General features: G+C 54.2%; 4 protein-coding genes across 4 annotated transcripts; 2 read left to right on the top strand and 2 right to left on the bottom strand.

Annotated features, from left to right (window-relative positions):
- Nucleotides 1-1757: 1757 nt before the first annotated feature.
- MFIFM68171_07014 (uncharacterized protein) lies at nt 1758-2157 on the top strand (the record flags this gene model as incomplete). Its single annotated transcript, XM_071062434.1, has 2 exons — nt 1758-1890; nt 1952-2157. 2 exons carry the CDS (start codon nt 1758-1760, stop codon nt 2155-2157), a joined length of 339 nt encoding a protein of 112 aa, XP_070918535.1.
- A 6099-nt stretch (nt 2158-8256) lies between these two features.
- On the bottom strand, nt 8257-8679 carry MFIFM68171_07013 (uncharacterized protein; the record flags this gene model as incomplete). Its single annotated transcript, XM_071062433.1, has 1 exon — nt 8257-8679. One exon carries the CDS (start codon nt 8677-8679, stop codon nt 8257-8259), a length of 423 nt encoding a protein of 140 aa, XP_070918534.1.
- Nucleotides 8680-9453: 774 nt separating this feature from the next.
- Nucleotides 9454-11156, bottom strand: MET12_2 (methylenetetrahydrofolate reductase 1; the record flags this gene model as incomplete). Its single annotated transcript, XM_071062432.1, has 2 exons — nt 9454-9978; nt 10026-11156. The coding sequence occupies 2 exons, from the start codon at nt 11154-11156 to the stop codon at nt 9454-9456; spliced, it is 1656 nt and encodes a 551-aa protein (XP_070918533.1).
- A 2792-nt stretch (nt 11157-13948) lies between these two features.
- MFIFM68171_07011 (uncharacterized protein) lies at nt 13949-15196 on the top strand (the record flags this gene model as incomplete). Its single annotated transcript, XM_071062431.1, has 1 exon — nt 13949-15196. The coding sequence occupies one exon, from the start codon at nt 13949-13951 to the stop codon at nt 15194-15196; it is 1248 nt and encodes a 415-aa protein (XP_070918532.1).
- Between the last annotated feature and the right edge of the window lie 595 nt (nt 15197-15791).

Below are 15791 nucleotides of genomic sequence, written 5' to 3'. Positions count from 1 at the left end.
CCAATATCTAATGGTTAGACGAGGTGCGAGGAGTGTAGAGGTATACAAAGCGTAATAATACTGTATTTCTGGTAGTAGGTTTCGAATTGGTCGGAATAGTAGCTTTCGTGGCCGTCGAGGACTAGGAGCCGGTATTTGCCTTTCGTACGGGATGCTGTATAAAGATTGAAATGCCGAATCCAATCTAGGCCTTTCTCATTAGTAGTCCAGCCGTTATCGGTTATACCGATATACTAGGTAGCTAGAAGACCATACTCTCGATACCAGCTCTCCTGGTGATATTTCCCTTTTAAAAGGATGAATGGTGGGATAGCCCAACCTTGGGCATTCACTCCTTGGATAACTGTAGCCTACTCACGATTACCAGGCTGGACCTTTTTAGCCTTGCCAAAGCCATCAGAGGTAGTAACTACTATACCAGTAGTAATCATATCCATCATAAACCCAGTCTCGTTAAAGTTATATATATCCTCGTTAAGGATACCGTATTTGGCTTTAGTGTTATATATAAGTGCAAACCACTCGCGAATAACCTTTGGATCTTCACATTTAGCCCTTTGGTAGTTGTATTTACGCGTAAAACGCGTCCGGAGTTCTGGTTGGCGTTTGACAAAGTTGTGAGCCCAGCGTTTACCGACAGGGGGGGCATCGTGTTCGCGTAGTAGTCGGTTGGCCATATCTTCTACAAAACAAAGCCGAGGAGGAAATGCACGTATACAGAGCTCACTTATATACTGAACAATCGTACTCTCCTCTAGACCCGTAAGTTTGCGTGAGTTAGCTGGTATATCGCGTCGTGAAGGCCGACCAGCACGTCGATAGCGAAGTGTTGTTTCCGGAACGTTGTAGATATTGGCTGTGGAAAGAACATTGGGTTTTTTGCTGTTTTGGATCGATTTGAGAGCCAAGAGTATCCTGGCTTCTTTTGAGGGGGTAGCCATGGCTTGTTGTGGTAGAATTGAGGATTGAAGGTGGAGAGTTCGCGTCGCGGGGAAAATTCGCCGCTCGCTTATATTCGCCGCTCGCTTATCAAATACGTTAGGTCAAATGGCGTTTTTCCTTCGCGCTATCCACGACCTGGACCCTACAAATCAGATTTGATTCGGTTACATCATCGCGGTCAAGGGAATGAATTCACTAGCCTGGAACACATGGGGAGAACTTGCTCGCCTATTGGATCAGTATGTCGAGCTTCCCCCGAGATTTCCCGCATTTAGGTGGAATGTTGTGTGTCAACTGCACCTTACTCGAGGTGCGGCTGATCTGAACCCGTGCGGCGACCCACAGCGCCTTTGTTGATCCCCATTGGGCCCTATTTAACAATCTACCGCACCTACCGACGTTTTCATCTCGAGCGCCGTCCTAGCGTTGCATCATCACTCTTGACATAGCCAGAGACAACCTAAATTTGCCTAATCTTCCCCTCCCTGATATGCAATGTGCCCCATGAGTCAACTTTTGTCAAAGCACCTGAATATTACGTATGCTCCACGCATTCTCCTCTCGCCAAGCCTCTGCTACGCCCTCTCCGCTGCATCTGAGGTGGAGCTGCGAGCCCATCTAACATGACTCGGCTCGCTTATAACGGCAAATCTGATATCGGAGGTTTACTACCACTGCTTACTTCGTATACCTCGTTCATATAGGATGCATAAATACGTAGGCGATTCCCAGCTGCTAGTACAAATGCTTCGGCTTGCGTTTTCCTATTCTATAACCGATATTTAGCCACACAGCCTTTATACTCAGTAATTACCATGTCTTTCCACGCTTCCGCCTCAAACATCCGTGTCGATGGTGGACACATCCTGAAGGCTACCCTCCGGGCCGCTGACGGCAGCGAAGTCAACACCACATTCGACCTAAACGACATCATTGGCAATAATGATGGTAAATAAACTCAATCACTGCATATTGCTAGTCTAGCTCATCAGCGCTTTAAACAAAACAGGCCGTTTTGAATGGGGTGGTGAGAACTTTTCCCACAGCGCTGAAAACATCAACTTCTCCATCGAGGGTGACGAGTGCGTTCCTGTTCTACGCGCGGCCCTGAAAGACAGGAAGGGAGAGCTTGTCCAAGACGATATCAACCTCGCAGAGCGCATTAGCAACGAGAATGGATCGTTCAGCTTTGGTGAGTGCAATACGTATCGTTAGATGCATTGATAAGCTACTAACTTGAGGCCTAGTGTAAGCGTTATATTACAGTGGCCCTACGACCCGGGGCGAGGCAGTGTAGTACGTGAGACACTGTGAATGGTAAATCATGTATGTCTAGGCCAAATGAGTAGGAGCCAAGATCGGTTTGGTGTTATAGTCCGGGATACTTGTATCCAGCCGAGTTGCCTTGTAGGTAACAATCGCCGTTTGATCGGCTTGACACCTTTACTTACGTTCGCCTCTCATATAGCGGAATCTGCAGCACCCAGTTATCAGTGAGAATGTAATGTAGATAAACTCCTAGCAATTAATCTAGGCAAGTGTAGGGCTCAACAAAAATCTAGCCGCGCCCGAGGTTGTGATTTGAAGGAAGGTACTTGGGACTAAGGAGTCCCTGTCGGACCTGATCCAGAGTATCACAGGCATCCCGCCGCGGTACCTCTGCTGGGAGCACAACCCGACTGTCAGATGGGCCGTAAAAGGCCACGAGCGCTTCTCTGACGCCAGCATCGCCGAGCGCATGTCCTGGGCGGCCAGACGGCGGACAACGCGCAAGACATGGCGTACTGTCTCCCTGGGTTGTACGGTGTGTGTATGCCTATGCTGTATGGAAAAGGAGATCGCGCGTTCGCCAGGCTATAAGAGGAGATTATGAAAGAGACGGATGACTACACGCTGCTGTCGTGGGGATATGGCCAGCTGTGGAATGACTGGCCGGCCCCCGACACTTTGCTGGCACTAAGTCCTGTGGCGTTTAAATACTGCGGTGGCCTTATGCTGAGCAAGCTAGGCGGGCATTCCCGGCCACGGTTCTCGGCGGGATGGCAGGGTTAACACTCTCGTTGCCGGTCAAAGACGACAGAAACTACGAGCATGTTATCTACGCCCATGCTCGCCGGCGGGTCATCGACGTCGACAGCAGTCTCGAGTCGCTGCGAACTTATCGTGGCCGTCCCGCTCTCTCGGTGAACGCCTGAGACTGCATCATTGTGGAAGGGGCGTGATGAGTTCCTGAGATATAACTGGTACACGCCGACCCTAGTGCCCCTCGCATTTCTCGATGGAGCAGAAACAACAACCATCATCATTTGTCTCCCATTTGCAGCTTACGAACCGCGCCGAAACTTCACGATCCGGCTCTACACGTCCCGGAACTACGTGCTTGCCGGAGCGTTTCCGCCGCAGCCGACATATACCATAACCGGGACCATTTTTGTGGATCTTGGCAGCTCTCCGCCAACCGAACCGGCTAGTGGGGGGGACTTATTTACTCTGCTAGAAAAAGGTACACTAGCGCGCCTTTCGCGGCAGCAGCGGCGAATATTCCACGTTAGAACCGGTTCGGTGGGGGACATGTTGGTCGTGGTGGGGTTCAGCGCCACGCCTGCTCCGGCTAACACCGATGGAAACACACCAGGGAAAGACACCCCCCATGCAAATTTCCGGGGGGTCAAATTCCCATCTAGCCATTTCGAGTCGCAGTTGCTACATGATTGGGCATTATCTAAAGGGGGGGGGTGGTGATACTTCGCAGTGGGTACCTTAAGAGTTTCCCGCCGTGGTTCGTTCGGATATGAGCACTATTTTTCGAGTTAATGGCAGGAACCGCCCTGTGTTAGCGGTTCAAGTTCTAGAGTCGGGCACTACGCGTACGGAAATCACGAGGACCATTTGCATCTTTGAGGTTCAGGGTTGGAGGGGCTGGTGAAAGATAGTGTCCGCCAATCTGAATCCACCAAGTCTACCAAACGGTACTGGGCCATGCACCTTTTAGGCGGGCCGCGCTTTTATCTTTCCATCGATTCTAAGAAACAATTTGTCCCCGTTATATGACTGCCACGGATTGACGATGAACGTTATCATGGGCTCGCTCTCTAGATTGGAGACCCTGACAACGACAGGAACATCCCAGGGAAGAGGGCTGCCGTCATTCTAAATACGCATCCAAGTCAACTCACGAGCCTGACGAGCATGGTTTAGTTAACTTTATGCCCGAAAGTAAACGAATAAGCAAAACAGCCACCCGTTCAAATTGCTTCCAATCCAGCGAAAACTCCTCACTCAGGGGTCCGTAAGAAACCTTCACCTCTACCAGCCATTTCCTCGGCATTCGCGCCAGGGAACTGATGATGTCTGGGCAATTTTGTCTTACGGCCTGGCCGGAGTGCCTATCAGGGTCGGCGATGGTAATACGGGTTAGCGACCGTGACCGCCGCCCCTGGCCGACTTGTAGGGATCGATCCCCGCCCCCTGTCGCGATGTACACTTGTCTAGTTCTTCTCAGCTACATAGTTATAGCCCGGTATTTTCTCCAGAATTTTGAAACTTAAGGGTCGGATATATCAGTTTTCGTCTACATTGGAAGAGGGACAGAAGAAGATTTGCCTCGTGCTCTCCAAGAAATTGCGAATCTTAATCATCGTCAATATCGTCCCAAGAATCAAGACCTTTCCTCAGACCATCATTAGGCATGATGACTTCGAACAGGAACTTAGACAAGGCCTCATCAGGCACACCTATTTCAGCCAGCCAGCCCCACTTCGGTCTTCTCCCGCCACTCGACGACGACGTCGTAGACAGGCCATACGATCGATAAAAGTTGTCAGACGTGACTATATAGAATTGTACGACATCGCCTTCCATCAGGTGTCCCCATGTACGGGAGTAAGCACCGACCCTGGCCTCGGCAAGCTAGTCATCGTCGCCGTCGTCGCTGTGCCTCTTGCCGGGGATGCCATTTTCTCGAGCATCTTGTTGATACGTATGTTGCTCTCTGTCATGAGGATGGCCCCCAGCATGCGGACCTGGCTACCGTCTCTCTGCAGATCTATCCCAAGATGTGGTGACAGCGACTAAAGGAGATCGTCCAAGGTCCGGCCGACTTCAAAATACGAGGGCGACCATGTAGATGTTGAGCTCACCGCTTTTATCACTAACCACTACTGCATTTTGTTGGAAGGACCCTGCTTCAATCGACTGACCGCCGTCTTGAATGAAGTATCGCACGACGGTCTCCTCCTCTCTGGGTATTCTAAGCTTAGACCATTTTTCCATACGCGATGCCGTCTCTAACGGATCAGGTAGGGTATCCACAACCCTGTCAATTGACGAGAACAGTTAGTGCTCCACGTCGAAGTTCCGGCTATTAGCCTGGTTGACCGGCCTTACCTCTCCACAAAACGAAACTTGGAACGAAACAATTTAGTGAGGTAGTCGTCTTCGACGTGTCGCGATGTGAGGAGGGCACACTCATAGACCGTCGAGATGAACCTAGAGTCCAGTCCCACGGTATAGAACAGGGACCGCATGTGAAAGATGTCGTAGTCGGGCAAGAAGAGGGACATTATTTTTGAAGATATGTCCGTAGTGCACGGTGTCGGCGATGAACCACCCGCCTGGGCTTCCATGGGACCTGAGCCGGAAACCAGGCGCGTCAGTTGCTGGTGCTGGCATGCGGACGGGCCAAATGGTCAAGCCCACCATGTCCCGGCGGTGGTAATCCTGGATGCCGAAGTTGCGGATGAGTTTCCTCATCGCCATCACAATTTTGCGTATGTACAGTAGGGAATCGCTCTCTACAAAGGAGCGCAACTCCAAGATGAAATGCTTGAACTTGACGTTGCCGATACCCAATATGTCTAAAAAGAGACGACTATTGCCTGGATACTTACTTAGGCCGGCATTCATACGGAAATATGGCGGTCTGGCCTATAGACAATGGTCAGGATGGTACCATTGTCCCTGCGAGACTTCGTCGTCGTTGTCAATAATATCCCAGTCCTCGCCATCGTTGTCACTATCTTTGGGCGATTTTGACTGGATTCCAAAGGTGGGTGGCGTCGCTTCTTGCTCTTGCTCTTGCTTTGTGTGGGACTCTGGCGAAGGCACAAATATTAATCGCTTCGCACCGTAAAACTCACGCCTGGTCATCTGTCGGCAGTCAGCGAAATGGAACATGGGTTGCGTACGAGTTCCCTCTCGCCGGAGGCTTACCCAATGTCCTTCTTGCAATGATCCAAACGAAGGTCCTCAACTCGGTTGAGAAGAAACTTCACCATGGATAGTGTGGTGGGTTTCCCCGACCGTTCAGATAGACATCTCAAGAAGAATCGTGCGTCGTTCTCGACCACGACACCGAGGAGCTTCAGAACCCGCAGCGCAGATGGGTGGGGTCCGAAATGGAGAGAAGAGCGCCCTGGCAGTCGCAAGCCAAGCCATATCCACGAACTGGTAGGAATGTCGTCGAAAGAAGGTAAAATTTGCCGTGCTTCCGCCTGACATTAGCCATGGCAAGCTCGGCCCGTAGACGCTCTGCGTCCGCACCCTGTTTGCCCTCCTGCGACACACCGCCGTCCTCGTTCAGCCCCACCCATTTCTCGTAGTCTTTCCCGTGTTTACAGAGAACTCCGAGCCAACGTTCGGGAGGAAGTTTCCGGATCATAAACCAAAAATCTGGGCTGAGACTCGATGGAAATTCAGCAGTTACGAGCCGGAGAATTTTCATGACGCCAAGGCTCTCTTCAAGCCGTTATGTCTAGGCCTGCTGGTCCTTCGGGCTCGCAGATAGATTATCTGGGTGGAGGAAACTGAACAAGTCCCCGGTCCTGGAGCACACCTTTGCTGCGAGACAGGGATTATCGTCGTCGTTAGAGCCGAGATAGACCTCGTCCGCGTGGATGTACTGCCCTTTAATTATCCGTAACCACCAAACTGGGGCCTTGCTGGCATTTATCCACCGTGTTCTAAAAGGAAGTGGGCCCGGGCTATCAGATTGGCTCTTGATATCGATGTCGGCTTGCTGTCGAGAGAGTGAACTTCAACAATCCGGTTCTGGACGGCGGATATCACAAACTGAGTCACTCCCAGCCGGGAGTACAGCTGGCAACTGCCGGGTCACTTGCAGCTTCAAGGCCCACCACCATTATATCGGTGCCTCCGGGAATAGTTCACTCTTGGTCGGACGGAAAGAAAACCCTGGCGCTCATCGTTGGCGATATCCATTCCCCCGTCCAAAGGTTAATCAATTTCAACACGGAGCTTTGAGTCCCATCAAACATCCGACTCGCAAGGAGGCCATTCAAAGCGTTGGAGAGACTAGAGTGCAATGAGATAGGCTTGTTGGCAAAGTCGGCTAAAGCATCGTTGATTAGCGCTTGCAGTTCATTGATGAAGCCGGTTTCTTCCATTTCTTTGACTCCAAAGGCGTTTGAGATACTTGACGTCCGAGTCGCTGTACCCAGGACAGGTAAAGGTTTTTGTTTTCAAGACGCAGGGTCTGCGGCACCCCATCACGGCCGGGGAAATTCTCAGGGATATATACAATGCCTTGTTTGGTCATTGTGGCGACTCGTTCCACGTTATCAAGATACGATTGTCAGCGAGAGTTTCGCAGACACTCCTCTTCAGACAATCAAAGAAGCCATTGGACTGCGATGGCTCCGGTACGTAGCGGATCCAGGTGTGCGTGAGCTGTGCGTTCTCGAACAGCTTGACGGCTATCTCAAATGCTTGGACAAGCCCTGCCCTGAGCATCTGATTTCGCGAATTGGATCCCTCCACCCCTTCTCTTCCGTCAGGAGGAAATCAGCTTGCATTAGAGCCTGGAGTCGTAGGGTTATTGAGATAAGTAGGAGCCACCACACAAGACAAGGGCAATCTCTCGACTCATCGTACCGAGAAGCCGAAATCATGGATTGGCAGAAAGGCAAAAACTTGCTGTAGCGATACCACTGGTCCGTTGTCCTAGATTGGAAAAGCTAGCACTACTTCGATAGACGAGGCACCCGGTCTTCTTGGCTCGTCGGGGAGAGCTATGATAATATGTTTCTGGATTACGTAGCACTTGGTACCGTCACCCTGTGTCAAACTGCGCATAGCAATTCCATTCCACTCGCCCTCAGACCGATAGTATGTGCGGGTGCATATATCATCCGAGTCTAGGCCACCTTCATCCATCACGATGCGGATCGTTTGTAGGTTCCTAAGGAATAAGAGCATCCGTGCATCGAAGGTCGTTAGCTCGGTGTGAACGGGGGCATGCGTCGTGACGCTGACGCCGTTTTTCCTGAGCTGTGATTAGAAGGATGTCCATCCTGATTACTGGGAAGCCATCCGGAATGGGTGTATCATGCCAAGCTGCGAACGCGAGTCGAATTTCAGGTTGTACGCGAGAGAGGAGACCCATACGACATCGGCGACACGGAAGACGGACTTGAAGCCAATGCCCTTCTCGCCAAAGCAAGACGTGGCATCTCCGGGTCGCTTCTTGGTGCTCCGACCCAAGCTGCAAATGGCGTCAACATTTTCGGGGGTGAAGCCGAGCTCGTAGCACTCGATTTGGATGTGGATTCCAGTGTAGGAGATAACCAATGTCAGCTCCACCGCACCGTACTCGTTGTCTTTCGCATTTTGAATGATTTCGAGCAGGAAATGCGTCGGCGCTTCGTAGAGTTGGCTCGCCAAACCTTCGGGTTCCGCTTGTGTCAGCAACAGAATTCCGCAACGGTACCTGAGCGACATACATAATACAAGCTTGCTCAAGAACTGACACAGATTCCTTCGGGGTTGTCGTGTTCCCCAGACTACGATTGAGGCAAATGTTGTTAATATGCTGTTGCTCGGGGGAACTCAGGTCCCAGACTTCCTGCGAATCATCCTTGTCGTCATGTCACCTGAAGTCCGTCGTAGGCGTCGATCTGGAGCCGGTTGTAACCATGTGGTGGACAACGCAAGTAGAAGTCCTGCTGTTGTGGAGAAAAAGTTGCATGGATCGCGGCGGGTAAACAAATTTGCCGAGCATTTGAGAGAGACCGCGGCGGTCTGCCTTGGGATGGATATAGAGTACTTGGAGTAGGTTTAGACCGAGCGATTAAGCTTTCGCAGTTCCTCCGGAGGACAACTCGTAAATTTTGATGGCACGCTTGCCCACAGCCCTCGATTACGGCTCTGGTCACCTCAAATCGCTGATTGGTCACCGCGAGGGAAGCAACATTACACAACAAATGCTAGATTAATTAAGCAGTCATGTTAGTGAGATGGCTTCGCATCGGGCAAGTCAGAAGTCAGGATTGCTTCACAGTCAGAGTTGCAAAGGCAAGAGACAACGAGTTTATTGTCTACCAAAAAAAATTTGAGGAACAGGATGGACGCCGATGTTAGCTTAATCCGCATCGGCTTCAATCCCGCTCTAACCCTTGGGCGTGGGTAGCTGCGTGGGAGCGACGGACCCCAACCCGGGCTTGCGGTGGGGACGTTGCGGCTCCTGCCAGCGTTCCTGGGAGTGGCCAGGGGCCTCTAGGGGCGGCGACGCGGCTCGGCAAAGGGGCGGGCCGGGGCAGCAGGCGGGGCGGCGATGTGACGGGCCGGCGCTGCGGGCGGGCCGTGATTGGCCTTTTTGCATTCGGCCAATTGAGACAGCCTTTGGTGGAGGCTGCTGCTATCTGAGCTGCTGGATGGCGCAACCGTTAAGGGTTTCCTGTAGTACTCCCTGACGGCGCGTCTTGCACGCTCCGACATGGAAGGGTCTACGGCGTTAAATCCGCTATTCGGCACCGAGTCCTTCTCACCCTCGTTTCCGGGAGGCGCCTGGTTGTACTCCCGGCGCCATGTAGGCTCGTTCTTGTCGTTGACCCTAACAACAATCCGGAACGTGGCCTTGTTAACGACGGTATGACCGGCAGGCGCGGATGGGTGGGAAGGGCCCGGAACCGCCGCGTCGGTCGGGACGAGGTCGCCATCATCGTCCTCCTGCTTGATGACTGTTCTGTCGGCGGCAAATCTATCCGGGGTCTTGATGATGCCTTTCTTTAGAGCGCCGTGCTGGGCGAAGGCGGCCATGAGGGCGGTATCTTCGCGTGCGGCCTGACCTTCGGGCTTGTTGGCCGCGAGGATCTTTTCCTCGTCCCGCTGGAGACGAATCTGTCAGTGTCGAGGGCTCCGGTACCCCTCATGTGGCGGATTTCCGCGACCGACTTGCCGTCGAACAAGGGATCGGCCGGCAGATCAAAGCTGGTGTGCTTGCCGTGCACAAACTCCTTTGGATGGAGCTTGCCACGGAGGATAGGGTCGCCCGGCTTGCACACGGCGACTTTCTTGGCGAATTCGTTGCTCCAAGGCCATACATACACGCCATTCAAGTCCAGCGTGTTACCGGGATGCTTGGAGCCGACCTTGAGGAGGTCGTAGAACGGAAACCTTTCAGAACGGAGCTGGGGTTTATGGCCCCGATCTGACATGAGCAGGCTACCAGCCTTGTTCAAGAACTCGGTGGACTGGACATCGACGCCCTTGAGCTTGGGACAGTTGTCCAGGACGTGGCTCGCGTCGTTGCACAAGGCGCAAGCCCTGATGGAGCCGTGCCTGACGGACGGCCACTGGCAGTGACTGGCTTTATGGTCGGTGTTGCCGCAGTTGGCACACTTGTCTTCGCTGTTGCCAGGCGTTTTCGGGCCTCTGCCCTTCCGCTTTGGATCCGGCATGTTGATGCTCAAGTCCGGTTCCGGATGCTGGGCTCGGCGCGTGTCGAGCATCTCGCAGACTTCCTTCCGGTGGAGGGAGGACATCTTGGAGGACTCGAGCTCCAGGTAGATGTTCCACGTGGGAGTGTTGTGCTTCTTGCACAACTCCAACAAGGTGTTGACTAGGGCCTCGGCGGAGGCGTTGTCGGCAACACCTTTCATGACGTAGCCGTTTGCACAGTTACGGTTTTTGTTGCTGGCATACCAGTTGACCTGCGGGGGGATGGTCTCGAGTAGACTTGGCTCCCAACCTCTGCGGTCCTCGAGGACGCGGTTCTCGTCGATGTGGATGAACTTGAGCGTCGAGCCCGGCTCAACTTGAATCTGATTTCGATCCCACTTGAATTTGGCGGGATCCGTCACAAGCTGCCGCTGTCGCAATTCGCGATCGACAAGCTCTTCAATGGCGTTCTCGATACGACGTCTCTTGCGAGGCTGCTCACCCCGTCGGCTCTGCGGGGCGCTGCGGTTGGAAGCCATCGAAAATCTGGAAGGTCCAAGGTTAGCAACAGTACAAGAACCCAGTCTAATAGATGGGCGGAAGGATACATTTTATGACGCGATCGATGGGTTGATGGCGCACGATTTTCGATGTCTTTCTCTTTTTCTTTTTGTGTGTTGTGCACGCAGTAGGAAAGGATCATTGGAAAGAGGGCTGCGGAATTTATGTGCAGACTGCCGTGTGAGGGGTGGTTGGTCAAAGCTCTTCTGACCTCTACTCGGATGCAGGCGGCCGGGGCACACAGAGGAGTTGCTCGACAGGCGCGAGCTTCGCGTGGGTGGTCTGCGTAGTGCGGCCAGCGGAGTGCGCAGCGATGGATGTGAGTTGTGCGAATTTCAGATTCTCTCGGCGACAAACATCATATAGGCAACTCACGTCACTGGCATCCCCGAATGTAGAGGCAAATTGATTACAAGAATCTACTTAAGTCTATCATGGGTTGGCCAGGTGTCAGTCGCCCCGTGGAGACGCTGGCGTCTTCCTCGGAGAAAAACGTATAGAACCACTCAAGTGCGGTTGCTTGGTGCTCTTCGGCCCTTTGCCCATTGGCGGTTTTGTGACATCATGTATTCATGGCGAGGCGAGCCAGCTCCAGTCTGGAAATGAAGTCGGACCGCGCGGTGTGTGCGAGCTGGACAGCGTCAGGGAGGCGGTGGCATGGGAACAACGCGGCGCACACCGCCGTGCAGACGCTGACCTACCGGGTCGCGAACTTGCCCCCGAGAGATTGCAGCCCGACCCACCACGGTCCGAGGAGGAGACCCTCATACAGTCCATCGCTTCGGACCCGCTCGACATCAAGCCGGTAGAGGACTGGCCGCACAAACCCGGATCGCCGAGGCCGTACTACGAGCTGTAGCGCGCCGTTAACGGCCCCAGGCTACGCGCCGCGCTGGCGTGAGTTTCTCCACGCGGGCACACCCGGCACGTGGTACTGCTTTCAGACCTCTGTGGTGGATATCGGACACCGGGCTGGAGCGCTCCGGGGACGCTGCCCGCGGTACGTTTACTGTGAATGCTTCTCAGTACCTCAATTCTCAACGCGAGGAAGGGATGATGAAGACGCTCCTCACCATGCGCCTTCCGGCCTCAACGGCCAACAGCAGTCAGGAGAATCAACACTACTCCTTTGACAGAGTGACAAGCCTTTCCCGCAACTCTTACCTATCCGATCCAACTATGACTCCGTGAGCCGTCCGTGCCCTCGTTCCGATCCCCCACAAAGTTGCCCGTACCAGCATGGATTGTGTGTGCTGGTTGTGCCGTCCGCCGTACCGCTTAGCGCATACGGAGCACTGCATGACCGCTCTTGCCCTGATCATGCCGTTTCTTCCCGATCCGGAAGGCTCCAACTGGCTACTTGGTGCCTACTGCCTCTGAAGGCGGAAATCTTGTGGGAATGCTCGGGCAGGGCAGGCTCCATGGCGAAGCTGACATGGATCGCCTTCCGAATCCTGTGGAACATGTAGGGTCCGAACTTGCGCAGGGCAAAATGGACATGGCCGCTCTGCCCAGACAGCGCGAGCTCTTGGCCGGCGTCGACGATATTCGAAATCGCTTGCTTAATGTAGAAGGTCAATGATGTCCTGTTCATGCCATGCACGTCTGAACGTGATCGTGATGCTGATCTGGAGCACCTGGTGGAGATGGGAAGCTTCCTTGTCAGCGGTCAGTCTTCCGTTGCACAAACGATGTTTGTCCCACCCGTCCCACTCCCACCTGGCCAGCTGCTTACCTTCTCAATCGGGTCGAGACACCGGGCAACACCCAATCATTGTCGTGTAGGTCTTGGCACAGACTCGCGGCGGGCTTGGCAGGGTCTGCAGGCCCCGGCACCCCGTACCCGTAGAAACATCCCGATTGGACTTTCGCGCTGAATGAACCGATCACCTTCTCGGTCGGGAGGTCGGGAGGCATCCGGCCATGGTGTGCATGACGTTGGGCGGTTGTCGCTCACAGTTTGTAACCGACTATTGGCGAAGGCGAGAAGAGTATGCTTCTGCTACGGCGGCACCGCCACCGCAACCCATGATGACGATTGCAGAACCGACCAACTCGGACTTGGAAAGCCAGCACCAGCCACGTTGGCCGACGGTGCCAGGATAAGGGTTTGTATATCGGTCCAGACGGGCGGGCGTCTTCTTTCTTCCACGCCCTCGTTGCTGCTGTTCTGCAGGACTAGCGTTGTCCTCGTTGTCTCTGTGGGCCAAGCCTACACCCTGTCATCCCGCCGCGTGCCGGTCATCACTCTTCCGAGGGTGGCCCCCAGAGCCTCAAGAGCCTTAGTTGACTGCACCCATTCCGGCCCAGACTTTAATTCAGTGTTTCCAGCGTCCGATGGCGGCGGCGCCGGCAGAAACGATGCGGGTGATGCTGACGGCGACGGCGGTGGCGGTGGTGGCAGCAGCATTCGAGATCTCGCGGGCGCGGAGTCGACTTAGCCACGGAGGAACCGCGTTTTTCCACGACACTAAGTAGATTAGCAGGCTGGGGGTTGCATCGAAATGCATAAGGAACGTACACACTAAATCGTGCAGGTTGTCGCCAGACTGGTCGAGAGTTGGTCTCAGCTGCGGGGCACATATTTCCAAGATGTTGCACTTGCGATGAACTTCCACGTCTTTGCAGCTTTCGCCATCGCCGTGCTCTTCCCAGATTTCCAGTTTTGTCATTTCGACCCCTCCATTCCACAACACGCCACACACACACACACACACCAAAGACAAGAAAAAACACCACGCCTGCTCCGACAGGCTAACAAGCATATCCGATGTCTCACGACATTGGTAATAAATTGACCGAGACGAGGAATTCCTCGGCCGGCGACGGCGACGGCGGCGAGCCCGCAAGCCCTGCAGGGACGCAAAACCGCACGTCCGCCGCCGCCCACGACGGCAGCGGCAACGGCCACGGCGGAGACGTCGTCTGGCTGGGCGATCTGATGGACCCGTTCGAGTTCGCAAGTTTTTCGCACTCTCATTGGCCTAATGCTGAGGTCGACCCTCCGGGTCGGTCAGGCATTGTGTGCGCCGTCATCATTTTGCGGCACTTGCTGTTTTTCCTCGATGGCAGCACGCGAGCTCAAATCCTAAGCGAAGCCTTAGGGTTGCAGTGTTCTCCTCTCCTCTTGGAAGCGGCTTGCCTCAACGACGATGAGGATTTCGCTTTGTCCTGCGAGCGGATCAAGCGCCGCGTTGGCTCCGGGGGACTCTCGTTCGAGAGCCTGATGGAGAGCCAAGATATCAAAGAGGCACTGTGGCTTACAGAAGATTGCCGTCTGCTTCATAGCGTCTTTCACCGCCCGGGGGAGACCAGCCCTTGGGGAGACGTGCCCGAAGGCCTACGTCTCCCGCCTTGGGAGGATGGGTTGCTCCGTTGGGACGGCATCACCAACGGCACCCTAAGCGCCCATGTGGCGTCCTACTTCGGCGTCTTTTCCCATCCCGAGACTGACGACAAGATACTCCGGATGCCCGGTGCCCCAAAGCTCATCCGGATCCGTTATTCGAGCAGAAACCCAAACCAGCAGTTCTACCACGACCTGTCGCATTTTGAGTTTCGGCTTCCGAACACGGTCGACCACCCCAGTGGGAGCCGGATTACCTATTACCGCTGTGTCGCCGCGGTCAAGCTGCGGGACTCTCCCGAGGGCGCAGACACCCTCCGGCTGTACGATTACTGGGGCGCCATGATGTACCTCAACAGCGGCGCCTTTCCTTTGTCGGATGCGTGGAGAATCCACGAGGGAGGAGAGTACATGCTCTACTTCGTCCACACGGGCGTGCCGCTCGCTCAGGGAGAGTCTTCCTCAACGGAAATTTTTGAGCTGCACGCGCAAGTCGCCGCGAACAGGCGGTTCCTCGCCAGGAGGTTCCAGGAGATCTTTGGGCATGATGCTGCGACAACACAGGGCGAGACGGAGCATACACCGATTGTCGCAGGCTCCGTCGTGGACTCGACATCGCCAAACAGAAGGGATCCCCACTATTGGCCCATCAGCCTCGACCTGATCCCGTAGATTCAGGGCTTGAACTTGGTATGTTTGGTCCGACGCGCAATGGACTACAGATGCCCTGGGATACTGCCGCCGCGGAAGGATCATCTGGGCCATCTGCCAGCAGAGATCGTCCACACGACTCCTCTCGACTCAGCCCGTTTGGTTCGCGCCTACCACCGCCGGGATGCGGGTCGGGGCCGCTCTCGACCGCCGGCAGTGCTGGTCCCACGGTTGACAACACGCGCTCCATCGCCAATTTTGGCACTCGCCTGCACTTTCCTAGGAGCCCATTTGGAGCGCGGCCGTCTGGATCACGAGAGCCAAGTCTTTCGCCAGACCGCTAGGCTGACCGTCGACCCGGTCGACATCGACGTTGCCGGGCATTTTCGTAGCTCACAATATATGAGTTCTTATCCCTTGCATGTCAAATTGCCTGTGTGATGTGACAGTTGACTTCAATCTAATGTAGTAATGTCATAGAGAGGATTTGCAGACTGAGACAACTGGCCGGGGTCTTCGAGGCATGGGCAGAACGACCCTTTTCCTGGCCGAGTATGGCGAGTAGGCGACGCTGCTAGGTTGTAACATTAGGAACAATTGACGTCTTTGGCCACAA

Source organism: Madurella fahalii (genome assembly GCF_045866475.1).
Source record: "Madurella fahalii IFM 68171 DNA, scaffold_3, whole genome shotgun sequence".
NCBI lineage: Eukaryota > Fungi > Ascomycota > Sordariomycetes > Sordariales > Madurella > Madurella fahalii.
The sequence above is the reverse complement of the archived record's forward strand: the minus strand, read 5'-3'. Positions and strand labels throughout refer to the sequence as shown.